The following is a 22,505-nucleotide window of genomic DNA, read 5'->3' on the forward strand; positions in this document are numbered from 1 at the left end:
GCCTTGTGTCCCCTCCGTCCTCTGTACCCCTGCCTCTTCCTGTCTCCTCAGACCCTCCCATCTCTCCATGAGCCTGGGTCCTGGGTGTCTTCCCTCCCCTTCATTCTGACCTTTTTTTTTTTTTTTTTTCTTACTGGTTTTTTGAGAAAAGGTCTCTCCATGTAGTCCAGGCTGACTTCAAACTTACCATGTAGCCCAAGCTGGCCTCAAACTTGTGGTGAGCCTCCTGCCTCAGCCTCCCAGGTGCTGGGATTACAGGTGTGCATCACCATGCCCAGCTTTGCAGTCCGTGGCAGGGTGGTGTTCAGGTTCTCTGCACCGCAGCACTGTGAACCTGATGGTGGGGATGGAGCTCCCTGCGCCTTACTGGGTCCTGTCTCCCTGGCTTGTTCCCTCACCGCCAGAAAGCTTCCTGGTTGTCAGCAGTGTCATCCCTGGGAGCCTCTGGCCACACTGTGTGGTGGGCAAAGTGCACTCAAGAGAGGGGACAAGTGTCACCCTCCCAGGTCTGGGAGGAGCCCACATGGCTGGACATGTGGGGAGAGGCGCTCAGCACACAGCAGAACAACTTGGACGCAGACCTAGGCTGTGCTTGTGCAGAGAGGGCACTGGTGGTGGAAGAGCCACCTGACTCCTACAGCATCTCTGGGCAGGACCCAGAGCCCCACTTTCCTTCCTTTCCATGCCCCTTGGTTATTCATGGAAGACCTGGGGACCCCTCTGTCCTGGCTCCTGAAGGACGAGACCTTGCCAAGATTGGGTCCTGGCTGCTCTGTCAACCCCACCCTTGGGGCCACTTTGCTGGTGGCCAAGTTCTGCAACCCCTGGGCTACATGGTGGGTGTGGTAGGTGGTGCTCTGGGTGGGACCTGCTTACATGTAGGTAAATAACCAAGGAACACTGTTCAGAGAGGAAACGGATTTTATTTGTCCACGTCCTCTTGCAAGGCTATGAAGAGCAAAGATGGGCCACAGGTGTGCAGGACTCGGCTCCTGGACTTGGGAACACCAGCAATGATCGCCTCAAGTCTCCTAAAGGCCAGCTGCCTGGGCTGCTGAGTCCTTCGGGCCCAGGTTAGGCAGCTGCATGGGACACACACAGCCACAGAGCCTCTGGTCCAGCCTTGCTGAAGGGAGGACCGTCTGTCATCATCAGCCTCTGCCTGGCTCATCCAAAAAGCGCCTGACCCTGTAGGTGTTGTGTGCAGGACCAGGCTGGGGTCAGGACAGCTGAACTCCCAAGCCCTGCTGAAATGTAGCCGAGGACCAGAAGCAGCCTCCCCTGGACCTGTGACCTTCGCTGGAAGGCTGTGACATCCCTGTTGCTGGCCAGTCACCACTATGGGCTGCTGTGGTGGGGTGCCCATTACCAGCTGGGAGGAGTGAAGGCCAGGGAGAGGTGATCGCAGTGTCACCACCTGCTTGAGTGGATGAGACACTGGCTAGTTTCGCCCTGGGGACTGGGAGTAGCCAGAAGTTGGCCTGTGGTGAGGAGGCTGGCCAGTTACTTGACCCTTGGACCCTGACCTTAGTGCCTTCCTGGGATTCCCTGCCACCTCCATAGCCTGCCTGTTTTCTCAGTGGCCCTGTTCCCCACTCCAGCTTCCCTCTCTAATGAGTACAGGTCCTGTTCCCTCCCGAGAGGCCCTGCCACCATGATAGCAGCCGCAGTGGGTTTCTGTGACAGTCCCCACCACCTGCTGTCTGCAGCTGTATCCTCAGAGCCCTGCTCCAGGGGTCGACTTTGTCCACTAACACAGTTGCTTAATTTGCCAACAGTTCTGATCCCAAACCTCCTATCTGGCTCCTATCTCTGTGGTCTTCCCTGCCGTGCACACCTTTTCACAACCATAAGCTGTGGCCCTCTGAATACACTTGTTCTATAACAGAAGACACTGTGGAAGCTGAGCTTCTGAAGCAGTGTAGTGGGGAGGAGAGAGCCAATTAACACTGAGGGGATGAAAGCTCTTTTTTAAGGAGCTCACAGTGGGCCCAGGGAGCCATGACCCTGTCCCACCACTGAGAGGACAGGTAACATAACCACAACTAAATGAGGGTCACAGATTTAATTTCCCTTTAATTTAATACCAGTGGGAGTGAGTCTCACCCTAGAGCCGGCTGCCACTCCCAAGGGAAGGCAGAACCGGTAGAATAAGCGAGCCTGTTTACCGGGGACAGGACAGAGTCGCTGGGTCGGAGCTCAGGGAAGAGGTGTGAGTGGAAACATGGAAGCTGAATGACTTCCACAGACTGCACATTTTTGTACCAGAGAGGCCAGTCAGTGCCCACCCCAGAGCAAGAGGATGGAAAGAGCTCTGGCGGAGGATGGAGGAAACAGATTTTTCCTGGTCCCTCTGAGAGGTGCAGACAGACAGATGAACAGAGACCGATGGCTCCATATATACAAACTTTACACAAAATAAATAAGGAGCTGTGCTCCGCCTGGCTGGAATTACCCTGAACTCCTACTTGCCAGAAGCTTTTCGGGGCATCAGTCAGAGACCTTCAGGCCCCAGAGGCTCTGTGACCCCACCCTCGCCCACCCCAGGAGTCCACCATGGTTCCCAGGGCTCTGGCCACCAGAACCCAAGCCCCTGTACCGGAAGCCCCAGTCCTGGGGATCTCTGGAACAGTCTGGGGCCAACCACCCACATCTTCAGCCTGGCAGTGGTAGGGGCACAGCTGGCCTCTCTGGGCTCAGAGTCCGCCTTGGCCCCTTGGTCCCCGAACCCAGCGAGTCGGGAACTGGTCCTCCACGCTGCATTCCCCGGGCATCAGGGCCGGGCCCCCTGCTCCATCTGTTGGTGCTGGCTGCGCACAGCAAAGCGGTTGACGTGCACAGGTATGGGCACAACTATCTTGGGGTTCCTCACAGGCTCCCCGGAGCGGCTGCTCACATTGCCGGCCTTGATGCGCTTCCACTTGGCCCGGCGGTTCTGGAACCAGATCTTGACCTGCACCTCACTGAGCTTGAGGGCGTGGGCGATCTGGGAGCGCTCGGTCAGGCTCAGGTACTTCTTGCAGTGAAATTCCTTCTCCAACTCCAGGAGCTGCTCACTGGTGAAGGCCGTGCGACGCCTCCGGCTCTTCCCCCCAGGCGCCGCCACCCCTGTGGCTACGGGAGCCCCCTCCTCGGCTCCAGTCCCCAGGCTTCCCTTGAGCTTGCGTTTAGGTCCCAGAAGAGCCCCGGGCACCCCTGTAGAACTGTCCAGGAAACCGTCATCCTCACTGTCACCGCCTGAGCCCTCTTCCTCCTGCTCACTGCCGGCTGCGTCAGCAGCGGGGGTCTCCAGCTTCTCCTCGTCAGAGCTGTACACCTTCCCCTCCGCTGCAAGGATGAAAAGCCAAGGCACAGGGTGGGCGTGGGGGGGCAGGAAGCAGGAGGGGTCGGAGGTGGCAGAGCCAGGTGGGGACAGGAAGAGGGTTAGGGAAGACAAAGAATGAGAAGAAAGGCTTTAATGAGCACAGATTCCCGGTGGCAGAGTGGGGAAGCTGCGGCCATAGACCACCCCCAGCTTTCCTCCTACCCCGCTTCATTCTCCTCCCCACCCACCACCTCCCCAGCTTCCTGTAAGTCCAGGGCCAAGGGCTGGGGTCCCCCGATTGTGCGCCAACTCCAAACCCAGGCCTGCTGTCCCAGGAGGAAGTGGTCGTTCTCCAGGAACCTGCATCTGTCCCAGCTGCTAGGAGCTGTCTCCTGACTTCAGCGCTGGATCCCTGCCTTTCCCCTGCCACTTGATCGGGGCCCGTAATCTTATTTCCAGGTGGGACCTTCAGGGTCCTCTGGTCCTATCTCACCCAAGTCTGAATCCAGGAAGTTCATAGGACCCAGGAGTCAGATGTTTCCTCACCAATCTCCTTTGAAATCCCACCCTCCACCCCTGGTGCTGGGGGCTGAACCCAAGGCCTCATGCATGCTAGGTAAGTGCTCTACCACTGAGCTATACCACCAGCCTTTGTTTCTTGTTTTGAGACAGGCTCTCGCTATGTAGTCCAGGCTGGCCTCAAACACATGGCGATCCTCCCATCTCAGCCTGCTGAGGGCTGGGGTTACAGGCATGCACCACCGTGCCCAGCTCCCCTTCCCAATTCTTAACCAGACCACTTAGCCAGAACAAGGGGTTTCCAGCCACATGCAACCCCCTTGTCTGTGGTTGGACTTTCCTCCCAGTTACTCAGCCTGGGATCCATTCCCAGTCCCGATCCTCAATTCTAAAATGACACCATCTCTTCCCCACCTTCCCCTGCCCTGGCTGCCAACCCTAGCAGTGTAGTCAGTGGCTTCTGCTCAGGCTTTGAGGCTCAAGGTTGGCTGGAAGGACTGGTGGGACCATGGGGCCAGGAGGAGGAAGAAGCACAAGAGTAACAGGGAAACAAAATGGTGAAAAAGAAATTCGGGCTCATTTAGTAGATTACTGATGATTTATAATCCCAGGCATCTAAACATTTTAATCCATACATAATTCTAAATCTTAATTCGACCACTAGTTTCCATCTTATGCACAGATGCACTTGTCAGGACTGCAAAAAATGCATTACAAAGGCTTGCAATGTTGGAGTTGCACAAACTCCCTTGTTTTCTGCCCAAAGGAAACAACAGAAAGTCAAAAGATAGGAAGGAACAAGAGGACAAGCCAGGCGTGGTAGCACACGCCTGTCGTCCCAGCACTTGGGAGGCTGAGGCAGGAGGATCACCTTGATCAGCCTGGATTAAAGAGCAAGACCTTGTCTCAAAATACCAACAGAGGGCAAAGTGACGCTGTGTGTAATGTATGGTCACGGGCTCCTCGTTGCTGTATCCATGCCCACTTTTACACCAGGTCACAAAATGTCTTTAGAGGCAGGAGTCTCAGCCCTGTCTGCTCTCCCTCCAACCCACCTCCTCCCTGTCCTTTCCCTCCCAAGGGCCTCCCTCTCGGGTCCCCATGCTGTTCCCACAGTCACTTCCTCTGCTGGCCCCCTTCTCCGTGTGCCCGGTGCCTGCACCATCAGCAGAAAGAGCTTCCAGGCCCCAGCTGTCAGCCTAGCCATCTCCCTCCTCCATCCCCGGCCACAGCCTTTCCCTAAAGATGCCGAGGTGCCCACCACTTCCCTGTCTCAGTTACTGGGAACTCTGACCACCCTGTCTTCAAATCTTTTTTTAAAAAATTGCAAAAAGAAGGGGAAAAAAATTGTGACAAGGTCTCATTATGCTGCCCAGTGTGGCCTCAAACTTGTGATCCGCCTCAGCCTCCAGAGTAGTGGGGATCACAGTTGTGTGCCACCACGCCAGGCCCAAACCAAATCTTTTGGGGTTTTATTTTTGGTACTGGGGATCGAACTTGGGACCTTGTGCTTGCAAAGGCAGGCGCCGGAACCACTGAGCTTAATCCCCAGCCCCCCCAAACCAAGTCTTGATGTCACCCTTCACTTCCGCTCTGTCGTGACCACACCCAGGTCACCTGCAGGTCTCTTGCTGGCCTTCTTTTCTCCCATTCCGGCTTGCCCTCACCACCCCTCCCCGTCCCCCGTCCCAGAGTCCAGGGTCTTCCCTGGGTCCCTGCCCAGCTCATTCCTGGCCTCCCTCAGGTTTTTCCTGTATGGCATGGCTGTCCCTGATCCCCTCTGACAGTCCTTTCCTCCCTTCTCTGGTTCATCTGCTTCTATAAACAGTTCACCCTCTTTAGGCATTTGTTTTACGGGCAAACCTTTCCCGGAACTCAAGCTCCGTGAAGACAGGGTTTTAGATCTATTTTAGTCACTCTGTGTCTCTTAAATGACCCGCACAACCAGGAATGGTGGTGCACTTCTGTCATCCCAGCACTTGAGAGGCCAGGGCAGGAGGATCACAGTGAGTTCAAGTCCTACCTGTCGAGACCCTGACAACTCCTGTGTACCTCCTGTCTCCCTCTCATTTGTTTATTTCTTTGTTTATTTCTATATTGGGGGTTGAACCCCGGGCATTTGCACTGAGCTACACCCCAAGCCCTTTATTTTTCGATTTGAGATAAGTTCTTGCTAAGTCACTAAGTTGCCCAGACTGGGCCCAAACTTGGGATCTTCCTGCCTCAGCCTCCCAGAGTGCTGGGATTATAGGCCTGGACCACCATGCCCAGCAGTCTTCCTCTCTCTTTCCCTTTCCATCTCGGTCCCTGCCCTTGCTGAGCCCATCTTGAGGTTCCCCCAGACCCAGCCAGCCAGTGCCCGTAGGACACCCCATGAACACAGCTGCCCCGCTGTCTCGGAGGTCTGGGACGCTGCACACACAGAGGAAAGCATGGGTGCTGAAAGAAGTGAAGGACAGTCCCACCACCCTTTCTAAACCCTCTGGCGTCAATTTTTTTTTTTTTTTTTTTTTTTTTTTTTGGTGCTGGGGATTGAACTCGGGACCTTGGGACTTTGAGGCAGGTGGCAGAACCACCGAGCTACATCCCCAGCCCCTCTGGCTTTAATTTTTAAAACACATTTTGTAGAACAAACCACAAAAGCTTCTGAAGCTCATCCCAATAGTACAATATTTTAAACAGTGCTAAAAAGACAGAAACTGGATTTCAGGGCTTGGAAGATAAAACCTCTTACTCCAGCGCCAGGCCCTCAGGGGGTGGCCAATAAATCTAAGCTGACAGTGACTGAGATGGGCTCCCCACTCCCAGATCGAGCAGCGCCACTGAGACCCCCATTCATTGCTGTCTTCGACAGATCAGAGAGGCCACCCTCTGAGCCACCTGGAGCCTCGTAGCAGCACGGCCAGGGCCCCACCACTCCGGGCTCCTTATGCGGGTGGGACTCAGGAGTGGCAGTCGATGGCTTCCACACCTCTATGATCGCAACACAGAGGACTCTGACAGCAATCAGGATGGACAGCGAGTGAAAGCACAGGCATCCAGGCCTTGGAGGACAGCGTGTGGGGCCATGAGTGAGACCCACAATGAGGACGGGGTGGGAAGAGGACAGGCTGGAGCCGGCAGAGACAGGCCTGAAGCTGGGCCTTGAGGGGTGGAGAAGGGGCAGAACGAGGAAAAGATGAGCCAGACGAAGTGAAGGGGCTGAAAATATTCAAGAAGGGAGATAGAAAATAGGTAAAGGAGGGGCTGGGGATTTAGCTCAGTGGCACCACACCTGCCTGACGAGCGCAAGGCCCTGAGTTCATTCCCCGTGCCAAAAAAAGAAACTAGAGGAAATGGGGAACTATCAAAAGACTTTTAAAAAATATCCCCATGATCAGGCTTGGCGGTACATTCCTGTAAAGCCAGCACTTGGGAGGCTGAGGCAGGAGGGTTGCCACGAGTATGAGGCCAGCCTGGGCTACATAGGGAGCCCGTCTCGACCTTTTAGCCCCATATTGATGCAGCCGGAGCCCAGCCAGCATTTCCTGCAAGTCCATGGCTCTTTGCTCCAGCAGGGGCCACACCAAGGACCCAAAGGTGCAGCAGGGAGGGGGACAAGGGACAGAGGACACCCACCCGCCCAGGAAGGGATAATAAGCTAAGGGAGAGGCACCCTCACAAGCCCAAGTGGCCTACTGTTTCCCCTGAATTCGAGAAGAGCAAAATGCAAACTATTTTCTCTGAGCTGATTTACAGTATCAATGACACAAATAATGAAACGAAAATTGTCCTTAAAATTGTGTTACTGACTAGACACTGATAGCAGGAGCAATCTTTTTGGATAAAATTTCTATTTGCAAAATCTGATTTAGAGTAATTGGACTCGGTAGCGAGAATACCTGCAACAGCAAATTTCTGCAGCAGAGGCCGTTGTTGGTGGATAAGAACAAAATACTGATGGACAAAAGACTTCACTGAAAATTTTACATGAGAAATACTGATTCTAATGAGAACGCCTTTGGCAAAATGAAATGTTTAAGTTGAAAACAATTTGGTTGTGGCAGACGGCCAGAAAGGGCCCGCCCTTTGTGTGTGGGAATGGTGTTACTGGTATCGAGAAGAATGTGCTACCTGGGCCTGGTGATGGTCACCTGTAATCCCAGCCCTTGGGAGGCTGAGGCAGGAGGATCGCTGCGAGTTTGAGGCCAGCCTGGGCTACATAGTGAGACTTTGTCTCAAACCCCCCCAAAACAGGGGGGCCCCCAATTCATCCTCCAAAAAGATTATAGTTGCCATGGCTCCCATTCCTCGTTCATCATCATGGTCAGCAGAGCTATTTTCCTGCTCTTCTCTGCAGCAGCCTCTGTGCCATCACCGAGACACCAGCTTGCTTACAGGTGGTGCCACACTTGACTCCACCCCCCAGCTTCACGCTGTCCCAGTGCCACATTCCCTGCGCAACTTCAGGTGCGACCAGGAGGATTTGCTTTCCCGTCCTCTCACTGCTTTTCCCTGACCCTGCAGCATCCTGCTCTCTAAATCAAGGTAACGCTTCCTCTCCACCACTACCTAGAGACCTCTCAGCCTTGGTGTGACAAGAGCAGTGTGACTCCTTCAGGCCACCATTGCAGCTCCTTTCATGACGTCATCAACGTGGCCACTGCCAACGGCACCTTTGCGTGACCTCTGGCTTCTCTTTTTTGGAGACGGGGTCTCATTATATGTTCCAGACAGGCTTTGAATTCATGGGATCCTCCTGCCTCAGCCTCCCAAGCACTGGGATTACAGGGGTGCACCACCACTCCCAGCTTTCATGAACTTTTCAAAATATTTTTCACACTTACTATTTTATTTTACCTTCAGGCAACTCACTGAAGCACAGCAGATCTCCTGCTCCTATTGTGAGTAACAGGAGAGTTGGTAATCTTATTTTCAGGTGAAGAAACACCAGAGTTTAAGGAAGATTAAATGATTTTCCTAAACCACGCAGCTAGGAGCTTTGTCCATGTCTGGAATCTTGGTCTTCTAAATCTCCAGCTAACGCTCCTTCCATCCCTTCTAATAAATACCCTCCCCTCCCCTCTGACTTGGAGTAACAGCTCTTCCTGTGTGCCTCACTAGATAAATACCCTTATCAAACTCAAGTGTAGACTTCATCCCTTTCCCCTATCAATACAGACTAGGCCAGTCACTAAAATCTGCCCTTAAATGCTCAACAACATTCCTAACATTATCATAGGAAAGCTCAGCATGGTGGAGCATGCCTGTGATCCCAGTGCTCAGGAGGCTGAGGCAGGAGAATTGCAGCAAGTTCAAGGCCAGTGTGGGCTACACAGTGAGTTCTAAGCCAGCCCGGACTATATAGCAAGACCCTGTCTCAAAAAATCCAAAATAAATAAATTTGCCATAAGAGAGGCCTCCCTCACCAACTTTGTCTGGCCTGTAACAAGCTACTTTCTCCCATTTTCCCTCCCTGTACTTACTAGTCTGTATGCTGTAATAATCTCGTCAGTCAATGTTCTATTTGGAAAATATATTTTCTAACTTTAAAAATGACATTGTCTGGGCTGGGGATTTAGCTCAGTGGTGCTTCGGCCTGCCTTGCAAGCGCAAGGTCCCAAGTTTGATCCCCGGTACAAAAAAAAAAATGACATTGCCAGCTAAGCACATGCCTATAATCCCAGCTACTTGGGAGGCAGAATCAGGAGGACTCAAGTTCTAGTCTGGCCTGGGTGACAGTAAGACCTTGTCTCAAAATAAAAAATAAAAAGGACTAGGGATGAAGTTCAGTGGCAGAATACTACTGAGTTCAATCTCCAGTACTATAAAAATAATAAATAAATTTTAAAATTGCTAAACTTTAGAAATAGCTGAAGAGTGTGACTTTGTTGTTGTTGCCTTTCAGTACTGAGGACTAAACCCAGAGCCTCCTCACTGAGCTGCATCTCCAGCCTTTTATTTTATTTTATTCTTGAGATAAGGTCTTGCTAAGTTACTAAATTGCCCAGGCTGGGCTCAAACTTGTCATCCACTTACCTCAGCCTCCTGAGTAGCTAGGATTTCAGGCTAGCAGAGCTCTTTCTATGCAGCATAGAGCAAAGAGCCAGCTTATGGAGGGGTAGGAATTCTGATGCTCTTCATCTCCCTCGGCTTCCCCCCTGAAGCCTGGCTTCAGACCCACATCTGGGCCCGTCCACCTGTCCCTGGACTCCTCGGCATGCCAGGGGAACGCTGTGCATTTCAGTGCTGCTCCCTAATCCTGCAAGGGAGAGGGGGCCCCTCCTGGTCCTTCCTGGTGGCTGATGCAGAATCTGCTCTGGGCTGTAGTCCCAGCCCAGGCCCATTCCACTTTTGTTCAGTGGCTGGCTCTGCCCCAGGCTTGGCAGGCCTGTGAATCACACCTTGCTACCTGCCTGACCACATGAACTGGTGCTGACCAATCTCAGCATGCTATCTCCTGGGGACATCAGTCATCCTGAATGTACTACATAGCCCAGGCTGGCCTGGAACTCAAGATCCTCCTGCCTCAGCCTCCCAACTGTTTGCATTTCTGGATCCATGAGGGTACTTCACAGTCACAGGAATCAATAAATTTCCCTTTTCGCCTAAATTAGTGGCAATGGCTGCCCAACTCCAGGGCCAGAAGTCTCCAACTTCACATCTACACATCCTCCATCCAAATCTATTCTCTTAATTGAAATTATTCAGAATAACAACACCAAAAATCCCATCAGTTTGAAATTCATTTGGACTCTTAAAAATCTCCTAAATCAAGCCAGGTGTGGTGGCGCATGCCTATGATCCCAGCACTCAGGGGGCTGAGGCAGGAGGATTTCTGCAAGCTTGAGACCAACCAGGGCTACACAGTGAGTTCAAGACTACACGGTGAGACCCTGTCTCTAAAAAATAAATAAATTTTAAAAATCTGAATCCACCTGAGTGTGAATTAGCTTAATCCTACAGCTTTGCTCCTCATATCAGAGACCAGACATAAAAAGGAGCAGGGATTTTGAGGGGAGAAAAAGGAGAGGCTTTTTTTTGTACTGGGGATCAAACTCAGGACCTTGTGCTTTCGAGGCAGGCATGGTGCCACTGAGCTAAGAACCTGGCAGGAGAGGCTATTCTTAATGGAGAGGAAGGGTGGACAGACCCTGAGGGCACAGCAGAGGGGGTCCAGGCAGCCTCAGGAGCCACAGAGGACTCTGGTGTGACAGGGAAGCCCCAACAAGGAGAAGGAGCCAAGAATGAGCCAGAAACCCAGCCCTGTCAGGCTCAGCACTGCACCCTCTCCTGCTGTCCCTGCAAGAACAGTTCTCAGATCAGAGTGCTATGCCATCCTCTCTAGAAACACTCGGTACGATTAAAAAATACAGTGAACGCTTATTTTTTAAAAATGTATTACAGTAAAGGACACATTGGTATTTATTCCCCCTCAAATTCCTCTCCTCACTTTGAACACACTTATCCCATGGTTCTTGTTGCTTTCTGCAGCCGCCCTGGAGTCCTCTTTCAGGAGTGTCTTTAGTGGTGGGCTGGAGATTTAGCTCAGCGGCACAGTGCCTGCCTGGCAAGTGCGAGGTCCTTAGTTCAATCTCCAGTAGCAAAAACCAAAAAAAGAGATAGGAGTGTCTTTAGTTGTGTTGCCCTGGGTGCTTCAATGTCCTGAATGGATTCAAATCGTTCACCTTTCATTTTGAATTTGGGGAAGAGCCAGAAGTTGCGCCGTGCCAGATCTGGTGAATACAGTGGACGAGGACGCTGTTGTGCTTTCATGAGCCTGCCTTTTTGTTGATGGCACTAGGTAGCAGCATTCACCATATATTTTTGGTACCAGGGATAGAACTCGGGTCCTTGCGCTTGCGAGGCATCGGCAGAACCACTGAGCTAAATCCCCAGCTTTCACAATATTTTTGATCACTCCTCATAAAGACACTCATGAAAGAAGACTTCCAGAACTGCTTCAGAAAGTGGGAAGAACCATGGGCTAAGTATGCTTGAAGTGAGGATTCTGAGGGGAATTAATGCCAATGTTTTTTACTGCAATAAATATTTTTTAAAAAATTGTTTTTGAGACAGGGTCTTGCTATGTAGTCCAGGCTGGCCTTGAACTCACTATGTGGCCTAAGCTGGCCTGGACCTAAAGAAGATCCTCCTGCCTCGTCTCCTGAGAGCTGGGGTTACAGGGATGCACCACCACGCCTGACACATTTTCTTATTTAAACATTCATTGTGCATTTTGAGGAAACCTGCCATTTATCCTCAGCAGGACACTGTCATCCCTCCTACATGGCCCCCAGGACAGCACGCTCTCTGACTGAATCCCCTGAAAGGCCTCACCCCTCTTCAACTGCAAGGACAGTGATTGTACTCGGCCGACACCTGTTATTTTCAGGAAGCTGCACGAAGATCCCCATGGTGGCCCCACAACTCAGGGCACTATTGCCCTCATTTCAGTGGCAGGGACACTGAGACCCTGAAGGTTAGGACTTCCTTGTGCATCACAAAGGAAGAGGGGCACCCTGATCTGTGCCCAGCTGTCTTGGCCAAAGCCTGTCCTGCCCTGTGCTCCACCACACACATTACTAAGATTCCATATGAAAAGTGACAGGGTCTCACTATGTAGTCCAGGCTGGCCTTGAACTCAGGGATCCTCCTGCCTCAGCTTCCTGAGGGCTGGCATCAAAGGTGTGGACCACCACGCCCAGCTTCCCTCTCTCCTTTCACACGGTGGCTATGACAGCCATGGCTCTGGCGCCTCCTCCCCAATTCCCAATGGCAAAGCCTCTGCCACACTAAGGCCCTGGCCTGATTTCACCCCAAGACGCACCAGCCAGCGGCCTTTTCCTCTACTGCAGCCCCAGGAAGCCCAGCCACCCCCCTCCCTCGGCCTTGGGTCAGGCCACCTCTTTTTTTTTCTTCAATAAAGAAATGATCATTAATAAAAGTATCCTTAGAGATGAAAGCAGCATTGTAGAGCTGAAGTGACCTTGGCGATTAACTCATTGAAACCCCTCATTTTGCTAATGACACAGCTCAGACACAGAGACTATGATTTGGCCAAGACCTCGCCTTGCGCACTTGGAGTGAGGTGTGTGGTTCTCCCCCCAGGAGTGCCCCTTCCTCCACCTGCCACCCTCCCCCGGCTCCCACACCTCCTTCCACCCCAGCCCTTGGAAGCAGAACTCTTCCCACAGCTCACAGGGGCCAACTTCTCCAAGGCTCTGATTATAACTTCATGTTCTCTGCAGGTCACGATCAAGTAACCTGAGCTGGGCATGGTGACAAACACTTCTGTAATCCCAGCACTCTGGGAAGCTGAGGCAGGAGGGTTTGAGCCCAGTCTGGGCAATTTAGTGACTTTGTGAGATCCTGTTTTAAAATAAAGAATAAAAGAAAGGGCTGGGCATGTGGCTCAGAGCGAAGACCCTGGATTCCATGCTAGGAGGAGAAGGAAGCGGAAGAGGAGGAGGAGGATCAGCAGGAGGAGGGGGAGTGACCGGTCCTGGTATCCCCAGGCCCCAGGCGGCTCCTGTTTCTCCCGGACCCGTTTCCTGCCAGTGCTTTTTGTTCAGTGCCCTCATCCCCACAGGTTCCCACAGGCCCTGCTCCTAGCACCGGGACCCTCCTCAGTGGCCATACACACTGTCCCTTCCCAGACACCCGTCTCCGACCTGTGCAGGCCACAGGCACCCTCGTCCATGCCCACCCTCCCCATCAGTCTGCACATGACTATTCCCTCCACATCCCTCCAGGTGGGACCGTCGCATTTCCAGGGAAGACCTGCAGCCTCCTCCTGCCTCCTGTGGCTTTGGTGGCCTTGCTGGCTGCCTGCAGAGACCTGGGTCCTCCGCTGTCCCCACACAGTTTGCCTCTTGTGCTCTACCTGGAATTCCCCATCATTCCTTTCTCATCATCCCTAAGTCCTTCTCCTTTGCACATCAACCCTACCTTTTCTTTTCTATTTCAAATTTGAAATGACTTTCACAAAAAAAGATCCTTCTTTTCCTTCCCCCACTGCTGCTGAGGGAGAATTCTCGCCTAGCTTCTGGCTAGAGCATTTATCTCAATGCAAAGGCACTTGGCTTGCAATATGATGCTCCTCCTTCTCTCCAATTAAAATATTTCCCCCTCATTATGCCAATAATTGCCTCTCCCATTCTTCCCAGTACACACTTCACGCTCGCCTCACTCCTCCTAACTCTGCTCCTCATCTCCAACACTCGTCTATCCTGCTTTCCACAGCCGCTGCCGCCCTCCTCCCACCCTCCGGGTTACCTTCACTGTGCCAAAGGCACCCAGAATGCTGCACCCCCTCAAAAAACTGTCCTCCTATCACCAGGGGCTCTTTACTCTTTTTGAGAGGAGGCAGTATGTTGAGAAAGACTCTGACTATGCAGTTCAGCCTGGCCTTGAACTCACTATGTTGCTCAGGCTGGGCTTGAATTCATGGCAATTCTCCTACCTCAGCCTCCTGAGTACTGGGATTACAGGCAGGTGCCATCATGCTGGCCTCTTTGCTCTTTTTGTGTTGTGACTTCTTTGGTGCTTGGATAAGCCTGCCAGTCGCTTCCCAGAATGATGCTCTTAGATATGTAACATAAACACATGAGATTACATGGAAAGTGTTTTTTTGTTTATTTTGTTTTGTTTTGCAGTACTGGGGATTGAACTCAGGGCCTTTGCACTGAGCTATATCCCCAACCCTTTATTTTTTTATTTTGAGGCAGGGTCTCCCTAAATTACTAAGTTGCCCAGGCAGGGTCCAAACCTGTGATCCTCTTACCTCAGCCCCCTAGATAGCTGGGATTACAGGTGTGTGTTATCACATCTGACTGAAAAACCAATTATATTAAAATACAAGTTATCAAATATTTAAAACTGTTTTGTGATATAATCACATTTAATTCATTAAGCAAGATCTCTCCAAAGACTATAAACTTTATTTTTTTTATTTATTTATTTCGGTACCGGGATCGAACTTAGGATCTTGTGCTTGCCAGGCAGGCCAGGTGCCACTGAGCTAAATCCCTGGCCCTATTTTATTTATTTTTTTTGACAGTTCAGGCCTGAACTCACAGTGATCCTCCTGCCTCAGCCTCCCAAGTGCTGGGATTACAGGTGTGTGTCACCACGCCCTGCCCAAGACTATAAAATAAAAATATCTGTGATTTTTATCAGTGACAAAAACTTCACAAGTTGTTGCTGATTGGGGCCTTCATTCATAATTAAAGGAAGTACTGAACTTGAGTTAGAAGTTAGTAAGAATAAAGATGTAATTTTCCTGACAGATCGGGTCTCTAGAGTTAACTTTCAACATGGAGGTCTAAGTATTGAGAGGGACATCAAAAATCACCTAAATTAAAAATGGTTGGTCCAAGCTGGGTGTGGTGGCACACGCCTGTCCTCCCAGCACTTGCGAGGCTGAGGGAAGAGGTTCCCCGGGAGTTTCAGGCCAGCCTGAACTACATAGTGAGATCCTATCTCAAAAAAACCAATAACAAACAAATACAGTTTGGTCAAAAAGACAACACCAAAACCTAGAGAAGTTACATGATCAACTCTCCCTAAGTGTCCCAAACACACTCAGCCCATAATAGACACACAATAACATGTCCCCTGCTGGAAATAGGTGACTTGCCAGAGTTGCGAAGCCGTTGGGTACAAACCTGAGACTCGAACCTGTGCATCCCAAGCCCTAAATAAATGCTCCCTGAAACACACTAAGTTAATGCAGTGTTTGCCTCTTTCTAAATGTCCATGTGCCACACACTCACTTTGGGGCCAGCTCTGCCCCCAAAGTTCTAGGAAAACATACTCTGGGTCTCCACCACCCCTGAAAACCCTCCCTCTTGTTTCTAACAACTGATGTCTCTGGTTCCACAATGCTCGATCATTTCCTGGTTTTGCCTCTTTAGGAAGCACTGTATCTTCAGTCACAGTGGCTACCTATTCAGAAATTAATTAGTGGTCACCCAAAATGTTCCCTAGCTACAATCAGAGGCTTAGCTGGCAGCAATCAGCCCTTAATATCAGTTTCCCTGGGCTCCTGTGTGATTACCATTATTATTGCTCTCTGATTCAGAAAGTTGGGATCTTTATCTGTTCAGGTTGAAAAAATAATGTTCACTGCACTGTCGCCTCTGTTTGTCCCATCACATTCTCTTACCTCCTACAACACCCTGACTACAAATATATTTATCTCTTCCCCCTGAATAATGTTGCCGTTGTCTCTTACATCAATCCCTCCCTCTTTTTAGCCTCCCTCTAACCTCCGACCCTCCGTCCTTCCCCTTTGGCGCTCAGCAGCCCAACCTTTTCCTCCACGGATGAACACTGCTTGTACACTCCTGATCTCAAGTTTCCTTCTGCATTTCCCCACGGCAGTCAGCATCCTCTTCGTGCTGTGTCTCCGTGACGCAGATCTGCACAGCATTTTGCTCACCACAATTCAGCTTCAATACCACTCAGCCAGGGCTTGCATGCACCTGCAGATGCCCTGATCATCTCTACCTGCCCTACTGGGGGGAAATTCTGTGCTTTCCTATTGTGGGGAGCTTACTACTCTCTTCTCTCCATTATTCCCGATGATTATTCGAGGGCTCACTCTGCATCCCAATCTGAAGCTCCTACCCCTGTTATTTTCACCTGATTCTGTCCTTACAGCTCTCTGGACGTGTTGTGTTGAATTCAGTCACCACTAGTCACAGGAGGCTCCCAGCCTCCTGAAACATGGCCACACTAAACTGAGATGGGTTGGGAGTGCAAAAGTACACACTGCATTTGGAAGACTTAGTACAAAAAGAGGACAGGAAAAATACATAACAAGCCGGGCGTGGTGGCACATGCCTGTAATCCCAGCACTCAGGAGGGTCATTGTGAGTTCAAAAGCAGCCTAAACTACATAGTGAGATCCTGTCTCAAAAAAACCCAAAGAGCGCAAGGTCCCGAGTTCGATCCCCAGGACCAAAGGAAAAAAACACCAACATCCCAAAGAAACAAACAAATATCTCATTAAAATATTTATATAAGGGCCGGGGATTTAGCTCAGTGGTTCCACCGCCTATCTTGCAAGTGCAAGGTCCCAAGTTTGATCCCCGGTACCAAAAAAGTACAATATTTATATAAATTAGTGGTAAAATGAAAATATTTTGAACATATTGGATTAAAATAAAATGTACTCTTAAAATCAATTTGACCTGTTTCTTTTCCCTTTTAAATGTGGCTAGTAAAAACTTTTAAAATTACGTGTATGGCTTGTATTATACTTCTACTAGCCTGCACTCTTCTAGGCTCTGCCATTAATTCATACTGGTTTTTTTTTTTTTTTTTGCAGGTCTGGGGATGGAATCCAGGGCCTCACACATTCGAGGCAAGCATTATACCACTGCACTACACCCCAGCCTTCTTGATTCATACTTTAATCTTCCCAACCAGTTCAGAATTCTCTCTTCCTTATCACTTCTACTAAAAGACCTGCCCCAGTTAACACCATAGCTCACTATGCTCCAAACCTAGGGTTCTTTTCAATTTCCCATACTCAACAGCTCTCTACCCCATTCTTTCTATGCACAGTAATTCTAATCATCTGTTGACACAGCTTCTACTCCTATAATCAGATCATAATGAAGTTCTGTTTATTCTTCATCAATTGGAGTAAGAAAGTGGTATCTGTCTCAACTCTCGGTCAATTGAAAGAAAAAGTCCCTGTAATTTAAAAAAAAAAAAAAAAAAAAGAGGGCTGGGGATTTAGCTCAGTAGTTCTGCCACACAAATGGAAGGTCCCGAGTTCGATCCCCAGTACCAAAAAATAAAAAGAAAGAAAGAGAAAGAACAGCATGGGGCCAGGGATTTAGCTCTGTGGCACTGCACCTGCTTTATAAGCACAAGGTCGTGAGTTTGATCCCCAGTATCCCCCCCAAAAAAGAACTTCATTATTCACCCCTCAAATGGGTCTATCTTGGGCCAGGGATTTAGCTCAGTGGTTCTGCCGCCTGCCTTGCAAGTGCAAGGTCCCGAGTTCGACCTCTGGTACCAAAAAAAAAAAAATGGGTCTATTTTCACTGTAAGTTCACTTAAATGGGCTGGTAATTGTAAGCCATTAAACAATTGTAAATTAATAACTTCAGTTCTGTGTGTCCAACCCCAATAGGAGAGCAATTCTTCCTTTGTCACCTTAAATCCTGCATTCTTCCCCAGACCCTTCTGATGTGAAGGGCCTAATCCTATTATTCCCCACAGAGAACTCCCCTACTTCATCCCAAATACTCCCAGATGATCCCAAAGTGGTGCGTTTAATTTCCCACCATTCCTACACAGGCAGTGCACTCTCACTCCCCAAATGGATCAGATGCCTAACATTTTGGAACCATATTTTCTTTTTGCAGCCATCTCAGGGAACACCCACAATTGGAAAGGTGGGTGAGAGTGGCCGTGGAGAGAGGGCTAGGATTGCTTCGGGAGGGGTAGACAGTCCAGTCACCAGGCTCAGGCAACCCCAGCCCTGCACCCTCTGGATGTCCCTTCTGGAGCCTGCTTTCCAGACTGCTCTGCCCACCGGGACCTGTTCTGTGTCTCCCCAGGGTTAAGGGATGACCTTCACCATGTCACTCTCAAAGCCTTCCCCTGCAAGGTCTCCCTCCCAGCATGCTCAGCGACGAAGCTCTTGCCTACTTTCAAGAACAACTCAATTCTCTGCTTTGGCTCCCAACAGTCTCCTCGGCTAATGAAGACTTTCCTCCATCATCCATGTACATCCCAGTTCCCCGTCACTCCCAATTCTGAAAACCCTTTAAAGAAAACCATTCCGAGTGTGAAACTTTCTCCCACGCCCTGGTGTTCTTGTTTAGCCCTCTCCCAGGCCTCCCCGGACAGAACTTCTGGTCCAGTGAAATTGCTCCCTTTTCCTTTCACCCAGTCTAGAGTCCTGCTCCTGACACAGGTGCTAAGTTCATTCCTTGTTCCTTGCCTCTATTCTTCTAGTCGCCATACTTCTCTTCTGTTCTTTTCCCCTGCTTACTCCTCCCCATCAATATCTGATTTCATAGCCAATATTCCATCTGCCTCAGGAAAGAACCCCATTATACATATGGGTCCAAATGAGAACTGGGGAGACCGCAAGGTGTAGACAGCTGCTGTTCTCCTGTGGTCTGAGCATCCCCCACCCATTCTCTGCCTAGGGACCTCTCTGCCTCTCCCCAGCTCTCCCTCTCTAGGTGTGTCCACTCTGCTCACAGACCCTACAGCGTCCTCACTGTCTCTTTGATGGAGTCCTCTGCCTTCCTTTGTCCTATCCTATTCAGAAAACCCCACAAATCCTCCTCAAGACCACCCTGCTGGCTTCTCTGCCCCACCCCAATCCCCTCCCATGTGGACATTTTTCCTCCCATCTCTGGGTGCTCCTGTTTTCCCTAGGATCCTCCTTAGGCAAGCTGCTCTGACTTCAGCCATGGGAGCCTCCCAGCGCACTCAGGTACAAATCAAAAAGAAAACAACAGCTGAATCCCCAGAGCCCAAATGCCCACAACCAAGGGGGATAAGAGGGAGACCTGCTCTGTGGCAGTCCTGGGGGTCTGGCACAATTTTGAGGAGGGCCAGGAACCTGTCAATGGGAACGACCTCTTCAGCCAAGGACCCTGGGATCCCCTTCTCACCTCCGCTGGAGTCAGCCCAAGCCTTCTGGGGTCATTTCCACTGCTAAGCTGGACGAGGTGAATGGCCGAGCAGGGGACATTCATCCTGATGCTAGGAAAGTTGATGCTTCATAGCCCCACACTTGCATGTGGGCTTATTTTTCTTAAATTGTCTGAATTATGGATTTCAGAAACCTGCATCTGCCTGGACAGGAGAAAGCTTTTCTGGCTTCTAAGGGCTAAGTAGCAATAGGGAGGGCAGGGGGGCTCTAAGTGCACTGATTCCAAACAGGCTTCCTTCAGCTCACCCGGCCTCTGTGGAAAGGACGTCCTTCCCAGGGCCCCAGAGTGATCTCCTAGCTGAATCGACACCAGATTCTCAACTGGGGTTTTTAGGGCCACACCCAACTCAGCCCGGCCTAAGGCCTCTGGGCCTCCCTGCAGCCCTGGTTCCCCGCGGTGAGCGCCACTACCCGGTCTTCAAGGCTTAGCTCCGAAGCTGCCCATTCAGAAGTAACCTCTGCTGCCAAGGTGAAGCTACAGGCACCTTTAGAGCCTTCCTTTGCCTGTGCGCGGCTACCTGAGCTCAGCAGGTCAATGCAATCTTCTCAGGGCCAGACGGGCCCTCCTTGCCGGACTGACAGCTGTCCCCACGTGCCTCTCCCTGGGGCCCTCGGTGCCCCCGCCAACCCACCCTGGCACACAGAAAACCGCAGGGATTCTGAGGCGTTGGGCGAGGCTGGAGGGCGACGGCTCTGGGGAGGCTCGGGCTTGGAAGAGGCTGGGAAGTCTCTGGCGAGGTTTCGGCGCTCTGGGGACGGAGGAGTGTGGGCTGTGGGCTCGGCAACGCCGCGTTGGGAACTGGGTTGGAGTCGGTGCCCGCAAGCTCCGCGGATCCCGGACCCGCTGCGGGTGACTCCGTCGAGCGCGCCCCGCGCCCGCCACTTACCCGGCAGACTCGGGAAAGTCTCTGCGAAGTGCGCGGGCGGGGGCGGCGGCGGCTCGGCCACTTTGTCCCGCGCCGGCAGCAGCTCCTCGGCGTCCAGGGCGCCCTCGGTGCGGCGGGCGCCCGGCTCGGGGAGGTTGCGCGCGGCGGCGTTGGCGAGCTCGGGGGGCCCGTAGAAGGCGGCGTCGGGCGGCTCGGCGAAGCTGGGCAGCGCGGTGGTCAGCGCCACCATGGAGGGCACGGCCTGGCCCAGCCCCGCGCAGAAGGAGTTGGAGAGGCGGCCGGCAAAGGAGGCGAGCGGCGTGAGCGGCGGGAGGCCGGCGGGCAGCGGCGTGGGGGCGAGCGCCTGCGGCAGCACGAGCGGCCGGTAGGGCACGAACATGGGGTACCCGGTGTAGAGCAGGTGGCCGGCGCGCGGCGGCGGCGGCCCGATCAGCGCGTCGATGGAGAAGGCGGCGCCCGGGCCGCCGGCGCCCGCGCCCCCTGCGCCCGCGCCCCCGGGGCCCGCGCCACCGCCGCCCGCCCTCTGCATCGCGGCCGCCCCGGGGCGCTGCCCTCCGGGCGCCGCCGTGCGCCCCGCGGCTCGGGCGCCCCGCGCGCACTCGAAGGCGGCGGGCGGGCAGGTGGCGGCGGGGCGCGGGCTCGGCGCAGTGTGGCTCCGGCGCCGCGCCGCCGCGCTCATAAGGAGGGAGGGGCGGGCCGGGGGTGTCGCCCTCCGGACTCATCCATCTTCCTCAAATTACGCTTCACTTCCTCCCTCCGCCCGCCGCTGCCGCCGCCGTCGCCGCCGCCGCCGCGCCCGGCTCGCGCTCCCTGCACGCAGCGGTTCCCAGCGCCTGGCCGCGGCCCGGGACCCCGCCCGCCCCCCGCGGCCCAACCAACTATTATTAATGGAGATTGATGAGGCCGGACTCGCCGCTTTGTGAAAGTTTGCGGCCGGCCGGCGAGGAGGCGGCGGCAGCTGCTGGGCCGGTCCCCTCCCCGCACCCGCACCCAGCCCGCCCCCAGCTCGACCCAACGGCCCGGCTCGCCGGACGAGGACCGGACGGCTCAGCCCGGAGCCCGGCCCCGTCCCCGCCCCGCCCCGCTCTCCGTGGGACCGCGCCGCCCCCCGCGTGCATCCCCGGCCGGAGCGAACACACGGCGCGGACCCCGGGAGCCCGGGCGCGGCGGCAGGGGGCGCGCTCGGGCCGGGAGGCAGCCTAGGCCAGGGTCCGGGCCTCTTCCTCCCCTGTGGAGGAGTCTTCCACCGATTGTGCTCTTCCTTGGCCTCTATTCTCTTGGCATCCGCCCGTCCCCTCCTCAGGGGCCAACTTCACTCAACCTCTTCCTCTGAGCCCTGCGGGGTTATTTCCTCGAGTAGCGCCCTACCACGCACTTACCATTCCTCCACCTCGCCCCCTTCTCCTCTCTCCCATCCTTTACCACCGTTTCCTTCCTCTCCCGCTTCTCCCCCTTCCAGCCTTCGTTTTCATTCCGATTCCTCTTACTTGAGTAGCTTTTCCCCATCTCTCATCCCTATCTCAGTCCGTCTTACTGTTTTATTGTTGTTGTTGTTTTCTCATTCCTTGTCTTTATCTCCTGTCTGTCTGTCTGTCTCATCTCCCTCCCTCCCTCTCTCCCTCTCTCCTGCTATTAATTTCCCTGATTGGCTCCGGCTCCGGCGCCGCTGATGAGCCCTATTCATTCCCGGGCCTGACACTCTCGACCTGCCCTGGCTGATTGCTGGGGGCTGGCCCCAGGAGTGCTGATGAGCCGCGAGGGTCAGCAACGCTAATTATCCGCTAATTGCGGATGACTCTGCTCACCTCCCCCATTCTCAGATACAGAAATGGTGGCTCCTTTTATGGTCCCTCTCCTGATTCCCAGCAGTGGAGTTGTCAATCTAGAGGCAAAAGTCACAGGGACTTTGGCTCCATAGGCAGCTCAGGTCAGTGGGTAAAAGAGGCTTCAGTCGGGGAAGTTGACAGCAGAGAGAGACCCCAGCATTAGCACATAGAGCCAGCCTGGCCAAAGCCAGCATCACTGGGTCACTTGCAAACTGTCATTCAGGTGGGGCCAGGGGGAGCAGCGCTGGTAAAATGAAGAATAGCAAAACCAGGCGAGTTTAGGAAGAGACACATTA

At 52.7% G+C, this 22,505-nt stretch overlaps 1 protein-coding gene across 1 annotated transcript; it reads right to left on the minus strand.

Annotated features, from left to right (window-relative positions):
• Positions 1–903: 903 nt before the first annotated feature.
• On the minus strand, positions 904–21,124 carry Gbx1 (gastrulation brain homeobox 1). The gene is made up of 2 exons (XM_004860526.3): positions 20,384–21,124; positions 904–3,327 (listed from the first exon to the last, which is right to left on the minus strand). The coding sequence occupies exons 1-2, from the start codon at positions 21,060–21,062 to the stop codon at positions 2,774–2,776; spliced, it is 1,233 nt and encodes a 410-aa protein (XP_004860583.2). The 5' UTR covers positions 21,063–21,124; the 3' UTR covers positions 904–2,773.
• Positions 21,125–22,505: the final 1,381 nt, after the last annotated feature.

Source organism: Heterocephalus glaber, unplaced genomic scaffold, assembly GCF_053883595.1.
Source record: "Heterocephalus glaber isolate CG9 unplaced genomic scaffold, H.glaber_assembly_v1.0 deba00000818, whole genome shotgun sequence".
Lineage (NCBI taxonomy): Eukaryota > Metazoa > Chordata > Mammalia > Rodentia > Bathyergidae > Heterocephalus > Heterocephalus glaber.